This window comes from Megalobrama amblycephala, linkage group LG15, assembly GCF_018812025.1.
Source record: "Megalobrama amblycephala isolate DHTTF-2021 linkage group LG15, ASM1881202v1, whole genome shotgun sequence".
Classification (NCBI taxonomy): domain Eukaryota; kingdom Metazoa; phylum Chordata; class Actinopteri; order Cypriniformes; family Xenocyprididae; genus Megalobrama; species Megalobrama amblycephala.
In genome coordinates, this window is record NC_063058.1 from 30,348,855 (window position 1) to 30,372,825 (window position 23,971).

Sequence of the window (23,971 nt, forward strand, 5' to 3'; positions counted from 1 at the left end):
TTGAAAGATGGATCAATCAGGAACTAGTTTGCAGCTCTGTGTTCACTGTTATCCAAAACTTGCAGTACACTGTCCTCTGTTCGCTAAAGAAAGCCTGTATTATCAAAAAAATGTGTAAATAAAATGAATTAACTACAAAAACCTGAACCTTGCGATTATTAAAGTGTTTAAAGTCGACATGAAACAGAAGTTGCGATAGACTTTTCTTCCCTATTGTGGTGCATATCAGAGTGAAACGGCTTCTCGAACAAGAAAAAATGTAGGGCGGGACTTGATTTTGTTCATCGGGAATTGATTGGATGGTTGTGGTTTGCTATTGGTCGGTCTCATGTGAGTGACAGGTTGTGACTCGTTAAACACTTCATCAAAGAAGATCAGAGATAAAGACGGAGGGTAAGTTATTATGAAACCGCATGAATTAAAAAAAATAATGTGCACGGATAAATCATTTAGAATAAATACTGCATCACAGCAAAATCTCCAGAGTTAAATCAACTCTGCTTAGAGTACATATGGTCCCTCTCTAAATAGTGTTAAAATAACACTGAAGTTAATGAGATAATTAAGCAATTAATTAAGTAATGATTGCGCATTAGTGATGAACACCTGCTGTTAACAAGCAGAATCACTGAAGAAATAAAAAAAAAAAAACACAAGAACTTCAAGTTACTTAAATCACAGACTTATGAATTGCTTAATTATCTCATTAACTTTAACTCTGCTTCAGTGTTACTTTAACGCTACTTAGACAGGGACCATATGTACTCTGAGCAGAGTTGATTTAACTCTGGGGATTTATCCATCCATTTTGATTTCATGGTGACTGTAAATGATGACAAAAATGGACCATTTCATAACGGAAGAATTGAAAATATATGGTTGTGCATTAATATTGAGAAAACTTCAAATGAAGCTTATAAGTATCTCAAGCATAATAAACAAAAACTGATGTCTAGTCTAGATTTCAGACCGATGAATACCTGGATGTCAACGCTCCCCCTCAGGTTCACAAGGCTTATGACAAGAAATGGCCACTAGGGGGTTGTGCTGCTCTGACACCGTGGAACATCAAGACTGAACTTTGATGCATTACATCAACACTTCAGCAGAAAAACACCTATATAGGGCAGAGAGTGATTCAGACACTTATCAGTATGTGTAACACCACAAATCATAATTTGAAGACGCTATACTCTATAATGTACTCTGTACTAATAGGACTTTTGGTGAGACTTCATCAATAATCCAAAAATAACATTATATAATGCTTTACAGATCAATAGTTCACAATATAGTAGCCTATATATAATTTTGAACAGCCTCTGGAGTAGACTTCATCCAAATATCATATAGTTTTGAATGTTCATTTCCGAGCAGAACAGCTGAGAGTGAATCATCTCACTAAAATTAGCAGTTTGTTCAGCCTTCATCTGTCTGTCCTCACTGTGCCACCTTTAAAATACATTTATTTCTTTATTTTTGTGTGAAGATATTATGCAATTATGCATGTCCTGAGCAGCACAGAAAATTGTTTCGGTTGATTTGCTGACACCAACTATTTTATTTCGTATATTATGTCTATGTCTACAGTTTATTAATTTTTTTAGTCCACTAGTTTTCCTTTCCTCCCCATGAAGGCTTTTTTTTGTTTTGTTTTACTTCCATCCATACTAATATATTTCCTTAATATATGTGGCAAATAACTTTTTATGCTTTTAACTTTTACAAATGTTATTATGCTTACAAGTCAACATATGTAACATATTTATAAATATGTATTTTAATATATTTATTAAACATTAATGCAGGCTATTTAGTTTAAACCCCTTAATAATTTATAAAATCACGTTTTATTTTACAATAAATATACGAATGTTTAATATTAATAAATATATTTACTAAATAACTTTTTATGCTTTAACTTTTAAAATTTTTATTATGCTTACATGTCAATATATGTAACATATTTATAAATATGTATTTTAATATATTTATTAAACATTAATGCAGGTTATTTAGTTTAAACCCCTTAATAATTTATACAATCACGTTTTATTTTACAATAAATATACGGATGTTTAATATTAATAAATATATTTAATAAATATTTCATACAGTTTAAAAAAAAAATTATAAATACGTTTCTCTATTGCGTAACGTGAACTTGGAATAGAGGAATTTGACCGCCTCTCTCTCTCTCCCCCATGGACCACGTGACAATCGTGTGTAAGTCGCATGTCCCTGTTTTGGTTGCTAAGGGAGAAAGAGAGAGAGAGAGAGAGACGGTTCATGGCAACGCTTTACTCAAACTCCACACACAGAGAGAGGGAGAAACGCGAGACTGCTTTGATAGCACAACGTTGGAAAGAAACGCAGAAATCGCTTCTGGAAACTTTACACTGACATCTCCAGAGGATTTTTGTCTGATTTAGGACCACGCAAACCGGAGTTACAGTTTGGCATCATCGGTTCGGTTCACATTGCCGCCGGCCAGGTCACAGCGAGCGAGTGTACGAGACCGGGATCCACAGACCGGGCGGCCGGGACAGGAGCTGTGTGTGTCGGCAGAGAGACGCTCAGCACCAGCGTTCACACAATCAGAACTGACAGACTGAAACTGAAAGTTTGTGACTGTAATGTGAGTCATTTAATGCTTTTAACAAACAATATATTTAAAAAATAAACAATTAACAGTGAAAACGGGAGTAATTAGCTAGTATGTTGGCAGCTACTTTTGAGTTCACATTACAGAGACAAAATTAAGCTTCATTCCTGTTACAGTTATACTTATTTTTACAACTACTACTACTACTATTACTACTACTACTACTATTACTATTATTACTATTACTATTATTATCATAATCTGTTTTATAGCATATAATAAGACATTCTGAGGAATTGTATTCAAAGCAATCCACACAAACACACAGAATGGCTCCGAAGCTGGTATCACTGCCGTGTTTGCTGACGTTGGACCTCGTTGTACTGGGACTGAGGGGAAGCCGCCTGTAGTCAGAGCACCATGTGTCGCTGTGCTGGCTCTGTCACTGCCGGGTCAATCCTACTGAGTGAAACTGACACGGGGAGGGGGGGCCAGCCCCACAGACCGCCTCACCCTCTTACCCCGTCCTGAAACACACTCTCACGACACACACGGACAAACGCCGGGCTAGCCGGCTGAGGGTATGGGCAACTCGTCCCGAAAAGAGGCCGAGGACGAAGGAGGAGAGGAAAAGGAGAAGAAGGATAAAGAGAAGGGAGATGAAGGAGAGGAGGAGGTGGAGGAAGAGGAAGAGGAGGTCGTGGAGGACGAGGAGCTGCCTCTCGGAGTCGACGACCTCTTGGCGAGCGGAGATCCCGTGTTGGACCTGAGCTACTACAAGTTCCGTCGACTTCCTCGTCAAGTCCTGGATCTGGAGTACCTGGAGAAGCTCTACGTCTGCGGAAACCGTCTCCGCGACGTGCCTAAGGGCATCACGCGGCTGCAGGGTTTGCGTACCCTGGCGCTTGACTTCAATAAGCTCGAAGATGTTCCCCTCACTGTGTGCAAGCTGACCAATCTCACGTGTCTTTACCTGGGAAGCAACCGGCTGATGAGCCTCCCGCCTGAAGTGAGGAACTTGCAGAGCTTGCGTTGCCTCTGGGTGGAGAGCAACTACTTCCAGCGATTCCCCAAGCAGTTGTACGACCTTCCCAATCTACGCTCTTTGCAGATCGGGGACAACCGTCTGCGCACCCTTCCCTCGGACCTATGGCGCATGGAGGCCCTGAGAGGACTCTGGCTGTACGGAAACCGCTTTCAGGAGTTTCCGCGAGTGCTCCTCAAGATGGAGCAGCTGGAGATTCTAGACATGGACCGCAATCGGATATCAGAGTTCCCAAACTTGCATCATCTTCCTGCGCTGCGACTCTTCTCCTACGACCACAACCCTGTGAAGGAGCCGCCCCGTGTAGGGGAGGAGGTGCTTATCGTCGGGGAAGGGGCTGAGGAGGTCTTGCAGGCAAGAGAGAGAAGGAAAGAGGCAAAAGAACGCGCAGAGAAGGAAGCAGAGGAGGCGGCCGCCGCTGCGGCAGCGGCAGCTAATCCAGTCATTCACGGAATACTCAAGAAACTCCGAATGAGCTCCGCCCTCAACTTGGCAGCTGCTAAGGAGAAAGAAACAAATGGGTCGGGTCCATCAACAGGGGACGAGGATGGAACACAAAGTAATGACAAAGAGGCGGAGTCTGAGAGACAAAGTGTGGCGTTTCATGAGGCGGAGCTTGGGTATGACGATGACGGCTTGGAGTATGAAAGGGAGGAGCTAGCCTACGAGGGGGAGGGGTATGAAGGCTACGAGGGGGCGGAGTTAGAGTATGAGCGATCCGAAATGGATTATGAATATGAAGGGGAGGAGCAAGAAGAACCTTGATACTCGCACCTCTTCTATGGGTCATGGTAGTCTGAAGTGTGTACTTTCTGCAAACAGAAATGCAGTTTCATCAGTTTCAGCCGACATTCATTATTTTTTGCAACTCTGTGGTGCAGATGCTACACACTTCTGCTTTACTCATCTGAAGTATTACTGCAAGGGTTGCAGGTTCAATCCCAAGGATGAACTGGAGAGTAACTTAGAGTTATTGGGGCCCTGATATTGGCACTTAAGTAACCCCAGAATGCTTTATGGGGTAAAGAAAGTGACTGCAAGTCGCTCTAATAAAAAGCATTTGCATTAACATAAACATTAAATTGATGTCTGATTGGATGCAAAGTAGAAGAATAGTTGACCCAAAAATGAAAATTCTGCCATCATTTACTTAACCTTGTGTCATAACCTGTATGACTTTCTTTCTTCTGTGAAAAACAAAAGAAGATATTTTGAAGAACTGTTTTTGTCCATACAATGAAAGCCACTGAGATGTTTTTTTTTCAAAATATCTTCACTTTTGCTCAGCAGAAGTAATTAAAGTTTGGAACGGCCTGAGTGTAAGTAACTGATGCCATTTTATTTTTGTGTGAACAATCCTTTTAATGCACTTGAAACATGAAAATGTAGCCTCTCAATTTGGCAGTGTATCAATAACACAGTTTCTCAAATACTTTATAAAATAGCATCACTCAAAACCCCATGAATTAACTTTTGCAAACACGCAACAGTTTTTTCCACACAAGTATAAGCAAGTGTTGCTATTATTAGAAGGCATTATTGTTGGCCAGACTATTGTTGCAATCCTCAAACACAGGACTCTCTTCAATGATTACAGGGTTTAAGACTTGTGATTTGTAAAAATCAACTGTGAAGACCTGTGAAACTGCACAACTTGCGTCAAAACTACATTACTGTGTGCTGTGTATTTCTAATTAAGAGCAGGACTCAGATATTTCTGTTTGTGAGTGTGTGTAAGTGTGTCTGGAACTCTACCCTGACACGAGTGTACTGTTTATAAGAAACTTGATGCTGCAATTGCAGCGATGTGTGTTGGTGAAACCAAATATTCTCTTATTAAATAACCAATGAGTTTGCCAAACATGTTTCAATGATTCATGTCTAGTTGGACTCTGATGTCAGTCCTGACTAGGACTGGGCAATATAGCTATACTTTTGCAATATATATATGCCCATATTCCAGCCGATACATATGATACATATCTTTGACTTTGACTAATTCGATTTTCACAAATAGATTCAAATGTTCAATGTCAACACTAAAAAGGCAAGTTTTACAAATTAGGCAGGGTTTTTGCTAAACATGAAATTGATTAATAACAATATTTAATGACACATTTTTACAAAAAATATATTGGCTAAAAAATTTTGTGATAATGCAAAAATAGATAAAATTTTTAATCAATTCATTGAAACTGATTCAGAGAAATAAATCAAAATGACCCAAAAAATTATCACAAGAATATTTTCAATATTTCAAAATATATTTCCAAGTCCTAGCCCTGACCATGCAGGAAAAATCCCACACTAAAGTTTCTAGAAGGCAAATTAAGTTTCTGAATTTAGTGAGTTTCCACTAAGAATCCTAGCTGTCTAGGCTGTGGAGCAGCGCTGACATGATCTGAGACAGATGGGAAGAGCTAGCCAAGCTAGCACTAATAGAAGTAAATGTTCTCTCTCGTCTTTTGCTTGAAGGACTCGATGTGCGAAAGTTAGAGAGGAGGCGTGCGGACAGAAGAGAAACATCAGGGAGAGGATAGTAGTGGGGGTGCGCTCCATAAAAGGCCTGGGTCGTTAGTCAGTGATTTGGGAGAAAGACTGAGAGAGAGCAGCGCTTAATGTGTAAATGATGAGATCCCAGAACAAAGACTGTAACAGATCCAGCAGGTTTGTGGGTTGGGTGATGGTATAAAAATGAAAATAGTGTTTAACACCAAATTAACACTGCAAGCGAGCCATGTGACACAATGCAAAGCAAAGTAGATCACTCCAACCGTTATCAAAGACTGTGTATCCACTGCAAGAAGATGTAGACAGCTTTATTGATTATAATGGGCAATCTTGGAGAATATTTTCAATGAATAACAACTTGTGTCTGTTCAACACAAAACTATGGAAGCTTGTTTCCACCACGGAATAAAAAAAAAAAAAAGGATAATTGTGACTTTTTGTCTCACAATTCTGACTTTTTTTCTCAGAATTGCGTGATATAAATTCACAATTGCATGTTATAAAGTCAGAATTGCGAGTTATAAAGTCAGAATTGTGTGTTATAAAGTCAAAATTGTGTGTTATAAAGTCAAAATTGCGAGATATAAAGTCAGAATTGTGAGATATAAAGTCGCAATTGCATGTTTTAAAGTCAGAATTGCGAGTTATAAAGTCAAAATTGTGTGTTATAAAGTCAGAATTGCGTGTTATAAAGTCAAAATTGCGTGTTATAAAGTCAGAATTGCGTGTTATAAAGTCAAAATTGCGTGTTATAAAGTCAAAATTGCGTGTTATAAAGTCAGAATTGCGAGTTATAAAGTCAAAATTGCGTGTTATAAAGTCAGAATTGCGTGTTATAAAGTCAAAATTGCATGTTATAAAGTCAGAATTGCGTGTTATAAAGTCAAAATTGCGTGTTATAAAGTCAGAATTGCGTGATATAAAGTCAAAATTGCATGTTATAAAGTCAGAATTGCGTGATATAAAGTTGCAATTGCGAGTTATATTTAAAATTGCCTGATACAAATTCAGAATTCCAAGTTATAAAGTCAGAATTGCGAGATATAAAGTCAGAATTGTGAGTTATAAAGTCAGAATTGTGAGATATAAAGTCAGAATTGCGAGTTATAAAGTCAGAATTGCGAGTTATAGTCAGAATTGTGTGATATAAAGTCAGAATTGTGAGTTATAAAGTCAGAATTGCGAGATATAAAGTCAGAATTGTGAGTTATAAAGTCAGAATTGTGAGATATAAAGTCAGAATTGTGAGTTATAAAGTCAGAATTGTGAGATATAAAGTCAGAATTGCGAGTTATAAAGTCAGAATTGCGAGTTATAAAGTCAGAATTGCGAGTTATAGTCAGAATTGTGTGATATAAAGTCAGAATTGTGAGTTATAAAGTCAGAATTGCGAGATATAAAGTCAGAATTGCGAGTTATAGTCAGAATTGTGTGATATAAAGTCAGAATTGCATGATATATAACGTCAAAATTGCGTGACAAAGTCAGAATTGCGAGTTATAAAGTCAGAATTGCATGATAAAGTTGCAATTGCGAGTCATAGTTAAAATTGCATGATAAAGTCAGAATTGCGAGTTTAAAGTCAGAACTGTGTGATATAAAGTCGTAAATGAGTGCCTCAGGGATGACGCGTTTTTGTAGGCCAACCCGGAAGTTAGCGGCGCACGGGTTCCCTCGGTTAAAAGCCTATGCATTTTTCCCATAGACTTTTGGAAAATCGCAGAAAATAAGCTCTGTGTTTAACAAAGTTTATGACACTTACACGTTTTGTCTATAAAGATAATCTTTACAAGTTAACACAACATTTATACATTTTGAAGCCTAAATAAAGTCGTCAGATATAAAAGGCTAACAGTAGGCTATAAACGGACTACAGCACACCATGGTCGCGGATCAACGTCTTCACCACCAAACTTCCTCACACTATTTAATAAACAACTCTATTTAAAAACATGCTCGCTGATTATGATCTGCGCTGTGTATGAATACTTATACACTTTTTCATGAGAAATGCTGTCCAAATGTCCTGTTTGTCATGATGACGTCTAAAGTCCCCGCCAAAGGAAGTAGTCCCTTTTAGCAGCTTGTTAGCAACCGCCGTTTTTAAGACACAGTAAAGGTTTAAAAAATCACAAGCGGGTTATAACTGGTGTGATTTATGTCATAGATCAAAACGTGAAAATATTTAGAGGCTTTGTTAATCACAGACCTTATTTCAGGCGATTTAGTAAAAACCCATTCAAAAAAACCCATAGACTTTACGGCGTTGGAACCGGAAGTCCTAAAATGCTAACTCGCTTCCGGGTTTTGCCTACAAAAATGCGTCATCCCTGAGGCACTCTATTGCGAGTTATAGTTAAAATTGCATGATAATTTTGTGTAATTTTCCTTTATAATACACAATTGCAAGTTTAAATCTCACAATTGTGAGGAAAAAAGTCAGAATTGTGAGAAAAAGTTGCAAATCTGCTTTTGAATTTTTTTTATTTAGTGGCAGAAACAAGCTTACATGCAAAACTGCCTTTAATTCACCTTTTGTGTTCTACAGAAGAACTTTCTCAAAACTATTTGTTACAAAACACTTAAGTGAAACAATGAAGAAATAAATCTTATGAATTATAGAGGACATCTGTAGAAATCACTGCCCTCCAATTTGCATTTTCCTCATTTGTTCATTCTTTCCCTCTGTTACCAGTCTTATATGTACCTACGTTTCTGTTCCATTCACATCTGCCAACTGTCTTATTCTAGTCAAGAAGTGTTTTCATTGCCCTTTCCTCCTCCTTCCCCTTTTCTTCCTTCATCAATCATTGTGCTGTTTAAATTTTCTCTCCATCTCCTGTCACTTCTCATCTCTCCCTGAGAGTGTCGAATCCCATCTGTTAAAATATTTACGTAATGCTATGAGTCTGTCATTATTGCTGCGAAGAGTCTGAAACAAGTGTTTTGGCACAACCTGTGACAGGAAGTGGAGAAAAGCGTGTCTCCGCCCAGATCTCCACTCCAGAATCAACACAACCCATTACGTATATGCAAATGTGCACGGCTCAGGTGTCTTTAAAACAGCCAGTTTTCAATTCGCAAAATGTTTTTATTCATATCTGCAAATGTGCAAATACCTACAGTATTTTATTCTGAGATCTGAGATACTTTGTGGAAGGCAAAAAGACAAGGCTGGCAGATGAAAATAAAGAAATGTCTTTGCAAAGTGTAACTTGGCTGTTTCAAAGACATCTGAGCCATTTGCGAATATGACGGGATGGGTTGTGTTGACTCTGGCAGGTAGATCTGCGATCTGTTTCAGCTGTGAAAGACATTTGATCAAAAAGTGCTTTGATGGTTGCTGAAGTGTTGCAATTTTTGTATTTTAAGGTAAACAGGCCCTGCCTTTCTTTAAAACTTACCATTTGTTGTATTTACTAAAACAAGAATGACTATTCGCTTGTCAAGTTGTGACTTAAGGAATACTGTTTCCTTGTACAAGCCTTTACGTATAACAATTGAGAATACTATTTCAACAACCATTTGTATTCATATCACACATTTAAGCTTAGCATGTAAGAAATTCACACTGTACGCTACAGTCCCCAGGCTCACGGCATCCCAGACACCACTATTTTAATGATTCATAAAAGATGAATCACTGTATGAGATTTCAGTATGGAGATAAAAGTTAGGATCACTATTTTTCAGTAGTATTGCAGCACACAATAAATGTACATTAGCACGGTTTGTTGTTTGATTTTGGCATTTGATAGAGCATTTGGTTCCGGAAATGGATCCAATGTCAAACTTAAACAGATTACAATTGCTCAAACTTCAGGTTAGTGATTCAAACAAACTCGTAACCAAAATTAAGGCCCGTTCACACCAACAAAGATAACTATAAAGATAACTATATTTGCGTCCACACCAATGAACAATAACAATCAGTTTATTCTAAACTTGCGCGCTTTGGTTTCAAAAGTGTACAACATGTTTTTGCTGTTCTTGTTGCATTTACACTGTTTAACCAGGAGATGTCCTCGGCATGCTATGTTTCGAGTGAGTAGCTAGTGTAATCAATCTAATCTAACAGTGAATTTAGATGACAAAGTCAATATAGTGGAATAAAAACAACACCTAGTCTTTTTCACTGCATCTTCAAATGAAGCAAGACATGTTGTCGAAACTAGCAATAGATAACTGAGGTAATTTTATTTTACACTGTTTGCTAGCCTGACATAATGATCTCATCGATAATACTTCTCACCATTTATACAGAGGGTATGACCGATTGTTTTCCATATATACATTTTCTTTAAAGTATCCTTGAAAAGGGGGTTTGAATTGTCAAACAGTAAATTGACTAGCGCAAACCTTAGTAAATCACCTTGCGTGATTCATTTAAATGCGTCTGAGAGGAAAACTTATAAAAATGCATATGCAATAAGGTCACCTTTACGAAAAAGAAGTTTTCGCAACAGTATGGTTACGGTTACAGTAGGTGGCGCTATTATGCATCTTATGAAAGAGTACAGAATCTCTGGATCAAAACACAGGAGAAGAAGAAACTTATCCGCAATGACGTCTGCCATTTTAAATGCGCGAGTAAAGTAAAATGGATTCTGATTGGCTGTCAGTGTTTTATCATTTAAGATCGTTCTGAAAGTGATCCCAGCGATATTGTTTCTCTATATCGTTATAGTTGTGGTGTGGACAGTGCTATTATTTTATATTTAGAACAATTTTTAGAACTATAATCTTTATCGTTATCTTCATAGTTATCGTTCTTGGTGTGAACGGCCCTTAACTCGTCCTGCTACGTTTGTGTTACAGACATGAATGACACCTCAAATTAGCTTGGCAGCCAAAAAAAAAAAAAAAAGAAAAAGGAAAAAAAGAAAAAGGAGACAACTATGAATAGCACAGAACATGTCTAATAATTTCTCATCTCAAAAGATTTGATTTCTTATTATATGACATCTTTAAAGGCATACTGTAAGTCTGGCTCAGAGATTTTGGCATAGCTCTTAGCCCTGGATTCTTGGGCGCCAAGTATCGAGTATCTGTGGAGCGGCTGAGCGCTCTGACACAGTCCAGGCCCGAGGAGGAGAACATAGTCTCTGTGCTTAATCATTTAGCGGCTTACTGCTAGTTTACGTTAACGCCATTCTCTCAAGGTCAGCCGCATAGCAAGCCGTGAATGAGCACCGGACTGCCTCTGCGGCGCTTGAAACTTCATACCCTTGTTACAGGCACTCACAGTTATATCTCTGTCACTGCCAGATCTCAGCAGAAGTCATCTGGTGTCTGAAATGTAATCCGAGCCATTGTGACAGCGTGTCAGCACAAGAGAGGAGGGGCCATCATGGTCGAGCGAGTATGATTTTGCTCCTAAGTAGGGCATGTTTGCAGGTTCTATATGCCAGTTGGTCGGTTTTACACTGCAAGCCATTAAAAGTGTTGTTGCAAGGCTAGGAAACTGCAATGTGAAAACTAGATTTTCATTTACTTAAGAAAATGTGTGCGCTTATTGCCTGAATGTTCTGGGTGGTTGCTAGGGTGTTGCTATGTGGTTGTTACTGCATTGCTAAGGTGCTCTGGTGTGGTTGCTTAATGGACCACCTTGAAGTCTTATGATATTTTGGTCTTTTTTTCAATCAGTCTACCATGCAAATCTGAGGTGTCCTTTATGTCCATATAGTGTAAGCAAAGGTCAAATAGTGTTTATTACTAATATTCAGAAGTCACTAAACTGAAATATGAACAATAATAATATTGGTGACGCTTGACTGCTAATGTTCAAATTGCTCAATTTACTGCAACACCTCAGCAACCGTTAAACCACTAACAGACAATCACTTTTCACTTTTTAACATTAAGCACGAGACCAGTGTTCCTTCATTCAATCAGTCCCTATTCTCTCTTTCTCATAAGGATTATTAAGGATAATGAACGATCTGCCTGCGTGGGAGAGTGAACATTGGCCCTGAGATGAGAGAGAGAGAAGCTTACACACATGCACACACCAACCTGAGCGGGCACCATAACTGTGCCCATATGCCAGCCAACTGAGCTTTCAGTTGGTGCCACTCCTTTCTCAGCATGGCTAGGGGCTTGTGTACATAAGTTGTGCATACATATGTGTATCGGGTGTATCTATCTCAATCTGCTGACCGGGTTTATGTAAATGATATAAACATTCCTGCTCTTGCATTCAGTCTTACAGAAATAATTTTGTTGCTCATCACTTTTTAAATGACTTGCTGTCAAAATGATTGCTGATGTTAATTATTCACAGCTCAATGCATTCTACAACAGTGTGTATCCAATTAAAATGTTAACATTTTGAGCAAAAGTCACCATCAGTTGGTTGCCAATGTGTTGATATGCAGTTCTTAAAGGGTTAGTTCACCCGAAAATGAAAATTCTGTCATTTATTATTCACCCTCATGTCGTTCCACACCCGTAAGACCTTCGTTCATCTTCAAGAGATCATCAAAAGATTGTTAAATAAAGTCGTTATTTTCATTTTGTTTTTGCGCACAAAAAGTATTCTTGTCGCTTCATAACATTAAGGTTGAACCACTGCAGTCACATGACTGTTTTAACAATGTCTTTAGTACCTTTCTGGACCTTGAAAGTGTTTATTATATTGCTGTCTATGGACGAGTCATATACCTCTTGGATTTCGTCAAAAATATCTTAAAGGTGCCCTCGAATGTTTTTTTTACAAGATGTAATATAAGTCTAAGGTGTCCCCTGAATGTGTCTGTGAAGTTTCAGCTCAAAATACCCCATAGATTTTTTTTATTAATTTTTTTAACTGCCTATTTTGGGGCATCATTAAATATGAGCCGATTTATGCTGCTGCCCCTTTAAATTCTCGTGCTCTCCACCCACGGAGCTCGTGCTTGCCTTAAACAGTGCCTAAACAAAGTTTACACAGCTAACATAACCCTCAAATGGATCTTTACAAAGTGTTCGTCATGCATGCGTCGGATTATGTGAGTATGTATACTGTTATATTGTTTACATTTGATTCTGAATGAATTTGAGGCTGTGCTCCGTGGCTAACGGCTAATGCTACACTGTTGGAGAGATTTATAAAGAATGAAGTTGTGTTTATGAATTATACAGACTGAAAGTGTTTAAAAATGAAAATAGCGACGGCTCTTGTCTCCGTGAATACAGTAAGAAACGATGGTAACTTTAACCACATTTAACAGTACATTAGCAACATGCTAACGAAACATTTAGAAAGACAGTTTACAAATATCACTAAAAATATCATGATATCATGGATCATGTCAGTTATTATTGCTCCATCTGCCATTTTTCACTATTGTTCTTGCTTACTTACCTAGTCTGATGATTCGGCTGTGCACAGATCCAGACGTTAATGCCTGCCCTTGTCTAATGCCTTTCATAATGTTGGGAACATGGGCTGGCATATGCAAATATTGGGGGCGTACATATTAATGATCCCGACTGTTACGTAACAGTCGGTGTTATGTTGAGATTCGCCTGTTCTTTGGAGGTCTTTTAAACAAATGAGATTTATATAAGAAGGAGGAAACAATGGAGTTTGAGACTCACTGTATGTCATTTCCATGTACTGAACTCTTGTTATTCAACTATGCCGAGGTAAATTCAATTTTTAATTCTAGGGCACCTTTAATTTGTGTTCCGAAGATTAACGAAGGTCTTACGGGTGTGGAACGACATAAGGGTGAGTAATTAATGACAGAATTGTCATTTTTGGGTGAACTAACCCTTTAAGGGTTAAGAGTGTTTTTAGAATGTTGCTATGCGGTTGCTAGTGTTCTAGGTGGTTGCTTATACAGTCAAACCCAAATTTATTCAGACACCTTGAACATTTCATTCATTAATACAGTTTATTCACTATAGTTTAATAAATGGTTATAAAATTTGACAAGATCTCAGAGTTAAACTGAGTTAAACCATGGGATAATTTCAAAATCCGGACATTTTCAGAGACAGGAGAAGAGATATTCTGATGATTGCTGTGTACAGAATTTATCGGAGAAAGCCATGGCTCGTAAACATACAGGATTATTTCACCACACGTGTCAGTTCTTGTCTAAATAATGACCGCGACACTGCAGTGTGTGAGACTTGATGAATGATTATCAACATATATATTACTCATTTGAAATAAATATTTTGGTCATTATTTTGCATCATTTTTCATTGACAATAATTTCACTGTATGTATTCACAACATTTGTCAAAATTCATAATTAATATTCAAAGCAATCACGCTGTCAACGCATTTCTGATTAAGATTACTTAACACATCATTAAATTTCTTTAAGGCAGTTAGGCGCATTCATTCAACTTTTTAAACATTGCTCTTATGGAAAATTAACCATGGTTTTACTACAAGTAAAACAAAAAACTTGGTTATAAACCATGGTAACCACAAATCAACCATGTTATTTGTAGTAACACTGTGGTAATACAAGTGGTAATCAACCTGCGAAAAAAAACATGGTTACTACATTCTTTTCTACAATATAACCATGGTTAATTTTCGTAAGAGATCTCATCAGTCAGATTCATTTAAAAATGTAAATTCAACAGGTATGAATTATAAGGAAAAGGATTAGGGCCAAGCAATAATAAAAAAATAAAACCATCTCGAGATTAAAGTTGTTAAATTTCGAGAAAAAAGTCGAAATAAAATGTTGAGAACAAATTCGTTAAATTATGAGAAAAAACTCATTAAATTACGAGAAAAAAGTCGAGATAAAATGTTGAGAATAAAGTAATTAAATTACGAGAAAAAAGTCATTAAATTACGAGAAAAAAGTCGAGATAAAATGTTGAGAATAAAGTCATTAAATTACGAGAAAAAAGTCATTAAATTACGAGAAAAAAGTCGAGATAAAATGTTGAGAATAAAGTCATTAAATTACGAGAAAAAAGTCATTAAATTACGAGAAAAAAGTCGTTAAATTATGACAACAAATTTGTAATTTAACGAATTTGTTCTCGTAATTTAATGACTTTATTCTCAACATTTTATCTCGACTTTTTTCTCGAAATTTAACAAGTTTTTTCTCGTAATTTAAAGAGTTTATTCTCAACATTTTATCTCGAGTTTTTTCTCTAAATTTAACGAGTTTTTTCTCGAAATTTAACAACTTTAATCTCGAGATGGTTTTATTTTTTTATTATTGTTTGGCCCTAATCCTCATCTGTAGAATTACGATCAATAAGAGAAAAACACTGTTAATAAAAAGATGAGCACTGGACTGCGACAGGTTAGTTGGGAAATATATTTCCCTTAAATGTACATTCTGAATAACAATTAAATGTATTTATAGGAACATTTCAGCAGGTTGAAGATATGAGATGTAAACATCCTCAGTTTGGAAATGCTACGTAGACCTATGTATTATTTTAAAAGAATGATCTTCATCCTGCCGTATCAGTCTCATCCATGCTTTCCTCTATTCTTGTTGTGTCGGGAAATTGTGAAAACTGAGGTAAGGGTGTCGTTGTTTAGAATTGGAGCTGCCGGATCGCTGCAGTAACACCGGCAAGACAATTCAGCCATTAGTTTTGATTGTGTTGCGATGGGACCGGAAGTAGCAATACACTGCTTGGCTTACCGGAAATAGGAAGTGTGATAAAGGTCTATTATGTCAGATAACACGGTCAGGTCAAAGTGTCTGAATAATTTTTGGTCCCAAATGTTTTATCAGTTTTATTAATAAGGGTATAATATGTCACAGTTTACTTTATTTTGCTATTCTCACTTACATAAATGAACTATAGTGTCCTGCACCTACTAGTAAAAATATATAAAAAATGTCTGAATAATTTTTGGTTTGACTGTAGGTCCAATCAAACGTGGAGGCCCTTTTCAATGTCTGTGAGATTTATTCATTGCTTTTATTGTCTTCCAAGGAAAAAATCTCCTCAGTGTTTTGAAAGTCACTAAATGTAATACTTATGGCCAGCTTTACTAAACAGGGCAAATTAGCATGAGAGCGTAATTCCTAAAAAGCGCAGATGGGAGTGCAAAGTTCTGCACGTGATCTATTGACGACATGCAAATTAAAGACGCACCATTTCCATAATGACCAATGCAATTTACCAAAAGCAGCGCAGATTAGCATCTGGTTTAAAACATGCTTTTTTGAGGGGGGTGGTAAATAATGGTGCAAATACCAGTAAATTGACTAGCTCAAACCTTAGTAAATCACCTTGCGCAATTCATTTAAATACTCTGCTCCCATAACTATTTGCGTCTGAAAGGGAAACTCCTAAAAATGCATATGCAATAAAGTCAGCCACAAAAATAACCCTGTCCATGCCTTTTCAGTGCTAATTTTTCTCTGTGTGTCTTTTTAGTTTTTTAAAGCCAAAAGAGGGTTTGCGCTGGATCTGGCCCTTAGTGTTAAGGGTTTGTTCAAATCACAAACCCTAAGTATGATTAATACTATAACAGTTCTAGTGAAACACCTCTAAATATAAGCATTATCATTTTGTCTGAAAATGTCAAGTAGAAATGATCAGGCTAAGTTTGACAGTATTTTATATAAACCAATATTTCATATTTATTGTGAAGCCAGGACATTATATCCACTAAGATTAAACCTGTGTGAAAGAGAGAGACAAACAGAGGATGTAATTAACAAGTGTTCAGATGTACATGAATGAGAAATGTACATGTGTTTATGTGTGTACCTATCCGTGTCTCGTCCACTGTACCCGCTCTCTCTGTGTCTCTGTATGCCTCCTCTCACCCAATCTGATCTCTGCTGCTCCACTGATGATTTGTCACAAAACCTACAACAATTTTAAGGATGAAAACCTTATTTAAACCAACCAGGACACACTCATCCCACAGCAACCAATCACAACACACTCACTCCCCCAGCAACCAATCAGAGCAACCCTCTGGTTTGAAAGAATACTTCACCATGTCATGCAGTAGTTGCCCATGTCTACAGGGCACTGACAGTCAGTTTAAATAAATGAGCAATCAGTTTTGCCAGTCAAGTACCAGGAGCACACACACAGAGACAGACATGACTCACTTGCTTTGGTAGTGTGTGAGGAAGTGTTGTGGGTCGGCTGGTGTATGTGAGAGGCTTGTGATGTTGGGGGCGTTCAGGACGAATCCTGATGAGCCCTGTAGAATACAGAACAGACAGTACACAAAACCATTCTAGAAATCCCTCTTAAAGCAGCAGCAGCATGCCAAAATATATCAGATTTCCAATCATCTTTCAAGTGGATGACTATTGTTGCTGAGGTTAAACGTGTTATCTTTGAGTGCTTTTTGTGACATTAAATAGGAACTGGCACAGAACAGACTGTCTTCCAAATAGCTTTTCTATGGAGAACACATTTTGCTCAATCTTTTTTTTGACAGTGTAATATAAAGGAACAGTGCATCCCGCAACATCATTTACAGAATTACATCACCCTTATGTCATTCTAAACCTATCTGACTTTCTTTCTTCATATGTTACGCAGAATGTTCACCTTCTTTAATATAATGGTACAGTGTCCAGGCTGGCTGTCAAGATCCCAAAAGGACAAACAGCATTATAAAAGTGGCCCATATGACTCCTGCACCATGCTTAGCATCAGTGTTGGGGAAAGTTACTTTTAAAAGTAATGCATTACAATGTTGCATTACTCCCTAAAAAAGTAACTAATTGGATTACTTTTTATGGAAAGTAATGCGTTACATTACTTTTGCATTACTTTTTCTCATCTGGGCTGGGCTGTTTGTTTGTTTTTATAAAAAAAAAAAAGTTATATTTTTTGCAAATGTAAACGCCCTTTCAGACCAAAAGCCTCAGGCTGAAGGAAATGCAAACTCATGCCTGTACAGTCGAGGGCACAGCTCAAACAAACAAGCCCTTCAGCTGTGCTGCCATTCTGGAATACAGAAGAATAGGACGCAGGAGAAGAAGTAAATGAGTAAAGGCTCATTCACACCAAGAACGATAACTATAAAGATAACGATGTAGTTCTAAAAATCATTCTAAATAACTATAACAATAACAATACGAGGAACGATATTGTTGGGATCTCTTTCAGAATGATTTTTTTCTAGCTGTTGAACGATAAAACACTGACAGCCAATCAGAATCCATTCGGATTTAAGTTCTCGCGCATTTAAAACTATTATTTAAAATGGCAGACAACATTGCGGAGAAGTTAATTGCTGAGGTCCAGAAAAAGCCACCACTGTTTGACAAGTCAAACCCCCTTTTCAAGGATACTTGAAAGGAAATGTATATATGGAAAACAATTAGTCATACCCTCTGAATAAATGGTGAGAAGTATTAACGATGGAATCAGGTATCCAGCGTTACTTTCGTGTTGCTTCTTTTGAAGTTGCAGTGAAAAAGACTAGGTGTTTTTATTCCACTCTATTGTCTTTGCAGCTAAATTCACTGTTAGATCATATCGATTACACTAGCTATTCACTCAAAACATAGCATGCTGAGGACATCTGACTGCTGGTTAAAGCCGTGTAAATGCAATATGAACAGTAAAAACATGTTGTACACACTTTGAAACCGCAGCTCGTGAGCTTAGAATAAACAGACCGTTATTGTTCGTTGGTGTGGACGCAAATATAATTATCGTTCTTGGTGTGAAGGGCGCCTTAAATGTATACTCACATTTAGTCTAGTACAGGGGTAGGCAAGTTCGGTCCTAGAGAGCCGCTGTCTTGCAGAGTTTAGCTCCAACCTTAATCAAACACACCTGAACAAGCTAATCAAGCCCTTCAGGATAAGTAAGGCTATAGGCAGGTGAGGTTTTTTCTCAGGGTTGGAGCTAAACTCTGCGGGACAGCGGCTCTCTAGGACCAAACTTGCCTACCCCTGGTCTAGAACTAGCCTACAATAACCATCATGTTTACACAGCGCACACAACGCCTCTGCACTCCTGATTTCTCTCAACATGGGGACAGGAAAGCCGTCAGTCAATAAATGGGAAAACAAAGTAACTTCCAACACTGCTTAGCAGTCTTTAACCAATGAATTTCCATGATTTCACCATGACATCTTCAGTCATTCAAAATGAACGTAACTAGAAATGTTCATTGCCTATAGAAAAAACTTTCCATGATCCCAATTTTGAGATTCCCTGATATTTCCAGGTTTCCCATGACTGTCCATGCAGATCCCTGCATAATAAAAGTTGTTTGGTGACATGGCATGAACTGATTTGGTATATTTGAATGTACTCAAATATGGATAAGATTTGAAAAAAAAAAAAAATCGAAAGAAAGTAATAGAGTGCCCCATGGATGACGCGTTTTTGTAGGCCAACCCGGAAGTTAGCGGCGCACGGGTTCCCTCGGTTGAAAGCCTATGCATTTTTCCCATAGACTTTTGGAAAATCGCAGAAAATAAGCTCTATGTTTAACAAAGGGGTATGACACTTACACGTTTTGTCTATAAAGATAATCTTTACAAGTTAACACAACATTTATAGATTTTGAAGCCTAAATAAAGTCGTCAGATATAAAAGGCTAACAGTAGGCTATAAATGGACTATAGCACACCATGGTCGCGGATCAACGTCGTCACCACCAAGCTTCCTCAAACGGTATTTAAAAAACAACTTTATTTAAAAACATGCTGCTGATTATGATCTGTGCTGTTATGAATACTTTTCCACTTTTTCATGAGAAATGCTGTCCAAATGTCCCGTTTTAATGATGATGTCTAAAGTCCCCGCCAAAGGAAGTAGTCCCTTTTAGCAACTTGTTAGCAACCGCCGTTTTTAAGACACAGTAAAGGTTTAAAAAATCACAACTGGTGTGTTTTATGTCATAGATCAAAACGTGAAAGTATTTAGAGGCTTTGTTTAATCACAGACCTTATTTCAGGCGATTTAGCAAAAACCCATTCAAAAAACCCATAGACTTTACGGCGTTGGAACCGGAAGTCCTAAAATGCTAACTCGCTTTCGGGTTTTGCCTACAAAAATGCCTCATCCCTGGGGTACTCTATATGGGATTGAAACAACAAGGGTGAATAAATGATGACAGAATAGACATTTCTTGAGTGAAATATTCCTCTTAAAGGTTCTTCATTAAAATAAACATTGGCCGTTCATTTAAATCTATTTGAACAGTCACAGCCAAACAATATTAGTTTTGTTTACCGTTGGCCCAATGGACAATCTAGTTACAGCAGGTCCAGTCTTCTGTCTGCTGTCCTCACTAAAGCCACCCTGCAGAGAGGCCTGTGGGCAGAACATCCGAAAAACCCTAATACTTGGTCAGAGAACTTGATGTTGTCTTAATAGTATAGTTTATCTAAAGAGTGAAAGATATACTCACTGAACTGGTCAGAGGCCTTTGGGTTTCTCTTGTAAATCCAGTTTCTCGAAGTGCACGGGAGGCAAGTTTTGGTAATGCTTCACTGCCCTGAAACACACACACATTAAATACAAACCTCATCCAGCTGACGCACACTATAAAAATCACATGAATGCGGTGGTGTTGATGGAGAGAGTAACAGCAGAGAATGAGAGAAACAGAGAGACCACCTGTAGGAAAGATCCGGGCAGGAAGTCAGTCCTCGTCACACTTTCCTGTATCCTGCGAGCGTCGTCCTGACAACCATTATCACCCAATCAGAGCAGAGAGTCAGTATAACAATGGAAAAAGGATTTGATATTGTGACTCTCATGAATACAACATTAAGAATTATGGAAGTGTGCAGCTAAATAAATGTCTTGACAATGACTATGCCAACAGGATGATGAACTGACACACACACACACACACATGTTAATGTGTTGAGGAAGGAAGGTGTTTGGCTGTAGATTGGTTCCCTCAGTGTATCCACTCTCTTCTATGGGTCCAACTAAAACACAAACACAGTGATCTGAGACACCTAGAATGCAACATCAATAACCTTTGAATCTACAACGAACCACACTACTTACCTAAAACTTTGAGGCGGTGAGGAATGTAAGTGCCTTTATATTCAGTCTGACGGGACGCTGCTCTCTAAGAGACAGACAGAGAGAAAGTAAAAGAACAATGAGGCCAGGGTGAAGTGACATGGCATTGTGCCACGTTTCTATGTGTGTGTCTTTGGCTCTCACGGGTCTTGGCTGAGTTTGGAGCTGCAAATATCCACTCTCTCTGCGTCTGGACCCCGAGCAGGCCAAAGGCGCCGTCCCGTCAGGCAGAGCCAGACGCTGGTAATGACGCTTCGATTGAGACTCAAAACTGTCCAACAGTGAGAGACTAAGAGAGAAGAAAAAAGCGAAAAGTGTATGTGTCTAAAATGATTTAGTGAGGTGCAAAAAGGATTTGGAGTGTATGTGCAATTTCGAACACACACACACACACACACACACATCTGGGCCATACCCAAACTGTGGATTATCATAGCGGTCCAGGCTGGAGCTGTAGTACAGAACAGGACGGTGGTTGGCAGAGTAACCTGTCCCAAAATGATGACCTACACTTGGCAGGAATAACTCCTTACCTGGATAAAAGAGGACACGACTCATGACAGATTCAACATCTTATATTCTATAGCACAAATAAATCTTAATGGATATCTACAATGGAACTAAAGGGTTGTTTACACGACACCATTTTCAACCAAAAACGTAAAACGTTTTATGCGTTTTGGTCATTCATTTACACAGCAAAGCTGTTTTTGGGGGCCTGAAAATGCAAATTTTTATCGAAAACGCTAATTTATGACATCATGCACATTAAGTGTTACGTTTATAGGACATTTTTGTGGATTTGTGTAAATGGGGATCATTTTAACAACTTTTCAGTTTTTAGTACATTATTGTCGTTTAAACATACCCTCAAAGATGCACCAATATTGACATTTTGGCCAATAATTATTTTTAAAACTATGTCAAGTAAAGTTTTTTTTAAAATAAAGGTCATCCAAAAAATTAAATTCTGTTTTTATTTTCTCACACATGTCGTTCCAAACCTGTATGATGTTATTTTTTTCTGTAGAATACAAAAGTAGATGTTTTGAAGAATTTTACAGAGCTTTTTATAACTCTCATAAAAGTAATCAGTATGACATATACGTTATATTCAATTAAATAATTCTTCACTTGGTCCAGGTTTGATGTTTACAACTTCAAGTTGCATGAAGATTCTTCAAAAATTCTCTTAAAAACAACATACAATCTGAAACAACATAAACGTAATAAAAATGGTCTTGAACTATCTAGAGTTTTGAATGTTTCAAGGAATCAAAACATTATAATGTGTGGTAGAAAAGATGGATGGCTGTTTATATTTCAAAATGCGGCATAGAAAAAGTCTATTGTTTGAAATTGGGAAAATGTGACCTGATATTATGTGGCTTCAGAAGCAAGTCTAAACAGACCAATGTCTATAATCATATATAAAAAAACAAAGTACAGTTTGATGAAAAGTTAGACTGAATCTAAGGTTACTGTGCTGTGTGTATGTGTGTTATCACCATAAGACTGTCTAAAGGTGGTGCAGTATTGGTCGAGGCCAGCGTTGGTGGGACGCCCCCCTGGTCTGCCCGTTCCATGCGAAGGCTTGACTGCACCCAAGGGTCCAACCATCTGTAACTGTGACTATAACCCAACACAATAGACCTTATTCAAAGCAGCGCCATGACAGGTATGAAAGTGAGGCTGTGAGGGATAGACTTGCTGTGTTTTCACTGGCATCTGCTGCGTAAAGCTTTTAGATCACTTATTATTTTCCACAGCTCATGCTCATGCTGTCAAATTTCTTTGCATAGATTTTTGCAGTGTTACATCAGCAGAACAACCCAAAAAACACATACAACCCACTGAAAAGATGTCTATCCCTCACAGCCTCGCTGTCATTCTTGCTAAAAAACAAAGATGGCGCTGCCGTGAATAAGGTCTATACCACTGCACAAACACACTGTATTGTTTATGTTTTATTTTAAATATCATACTGGAAGAATTACAGTTTGATATAAACAAACATTTTCCAGTACAGTCTCTGTCTGGAGTCACATTAACACTTCCAGCAGAAAACAAAAAAAACAAAAAAACATTTAATGTATAATGCCAGATAATGTCAGGCTAAAGAATTTTATTTACCTATTCATCTTAATAGCGTCATTTAAATGCGCACTTGATGGGTCTTTGAATCATGAAACAACAACATATTTATATTATTATTGTTTTAGAATGATTAAAATAACTTAATACTACTTAAGTTTTAGTAAAAAAAACGGTTCGTCCGTTACCTGTCGACCCTCCGCGAAGTAAAATACATACCTGTGTGCCGTTGCTCTTTTATCCTCGCGCTCGTTACCAGGTAACCGTTACCAGGACAATCACAGACGAGCTTGTCACGTGACACGTATGTGACAAGACGCGGGAAGGTGAGGTAACGGATTTACAGTACAATTGCGCTACTGTTCAACAACAAGAAGTTTAAATAATATTCACATACATTTTACTGGTGGAGATTAAAGGTAAGAGAGACACTCGGACGCGGAAAGGGACACTTTAATGATCGTATAAATATATTAATATACCAACCAAGCTAGCTATAGCTATAACCAAAATAGCTATTAACAGATAGATGGCAGTCAGATAGACATTTAACCAGAATAAATTAAATTTAAATGGCTAAAGAAGCGTGCACAAATGTATTTTAAATTTTATGCATTATGCCCAAGAAAAGGGACATTCTAAAACACTTAACGTGTCCTAATGTACTAAGACAGTGATATTAACAGATCAAACTCAGTAAACATCATACTAATATCTATAGAAAAGCAGTTGAGCCCAGAATTTGAACGCAA

The 23,971-nt window shown here is 37.7% G+C and overlaps 2 protein-coding genes across 5 annotated transcripts; one reads left to right on the forward strand and one right to left on the reverse strand.

The window, feature by feature from the left end:
* Positions 1-800: 800 nt before the first annotated feature.
* ppp1r32 (protein phosphatase 1, regulatory subunit 32) lies at positions 801-23,576 on the reverse strand. 4 transcript variants are annotated; one of them, XM_048157719.1, is made up of 12 exons: positions 23,439-23,575; positions 22,634-22,757; positions 21,541-21,658; positions 21,270-21,414; positions 21,108-21,171; positions 20,947-21,025; positions 20,706-20,772; positions 20,497-20,583; positions 20,319-20,399; positions 17,219-17,313; positions 16,866-16,967; positions 801-1,117 (listed from the first exon to the last, which is right to left on the reverse strand). In XM_048157719.1, exons 2-12 carry the CDS (start codon positions 22,743-22,745, stop codon positions 1,090-1,092), a joined length of 978 nt encoding a protein of 325 aa, XP_048013676.1. In that variant the 5' UTR covers positions 22,746-22,757; positions 23,439-23,575; the 3' UTR covers positions 801-1,089. The 4 variants fall into 4 exon arrangements, with proteins under 4 accessions (XP_048013676.1, XP_048013674.1, XP_048013675.1 ...); XM_048157717.1 differs by lacking the exon at positions 801-1,117 and adding an exon at positions 16,711-16,775; XM_048157718.1 differs by lacking the exon at positions 801-1,117 and adding an exon at positions 16,711-16,775 and having other exon boundaries at positions 23,408-23,442.
* LOC125246734 (leucine-rich repeat-containing protein 10B) lies at positions 2,009-5,515 on the forward strand. The gene is made up of 2 exons (XM_048157716.1): positions 2,009-2,638; positions 2,934-5,515. Exon 2 carries the CDS (start codon positions 3,189-3,191, stop codon positions 4,413-4,415), a length of 1,227 nt encoding a protein of 408 aa, XP_048013673.1. The 5' UTR covers positions 2,009-2,638; positions 2,934-3,188; the 3' UTR covers positions 4,416-5,515.
* Positions 23,577-23,971: the final 395 nt, after the last annotated feature.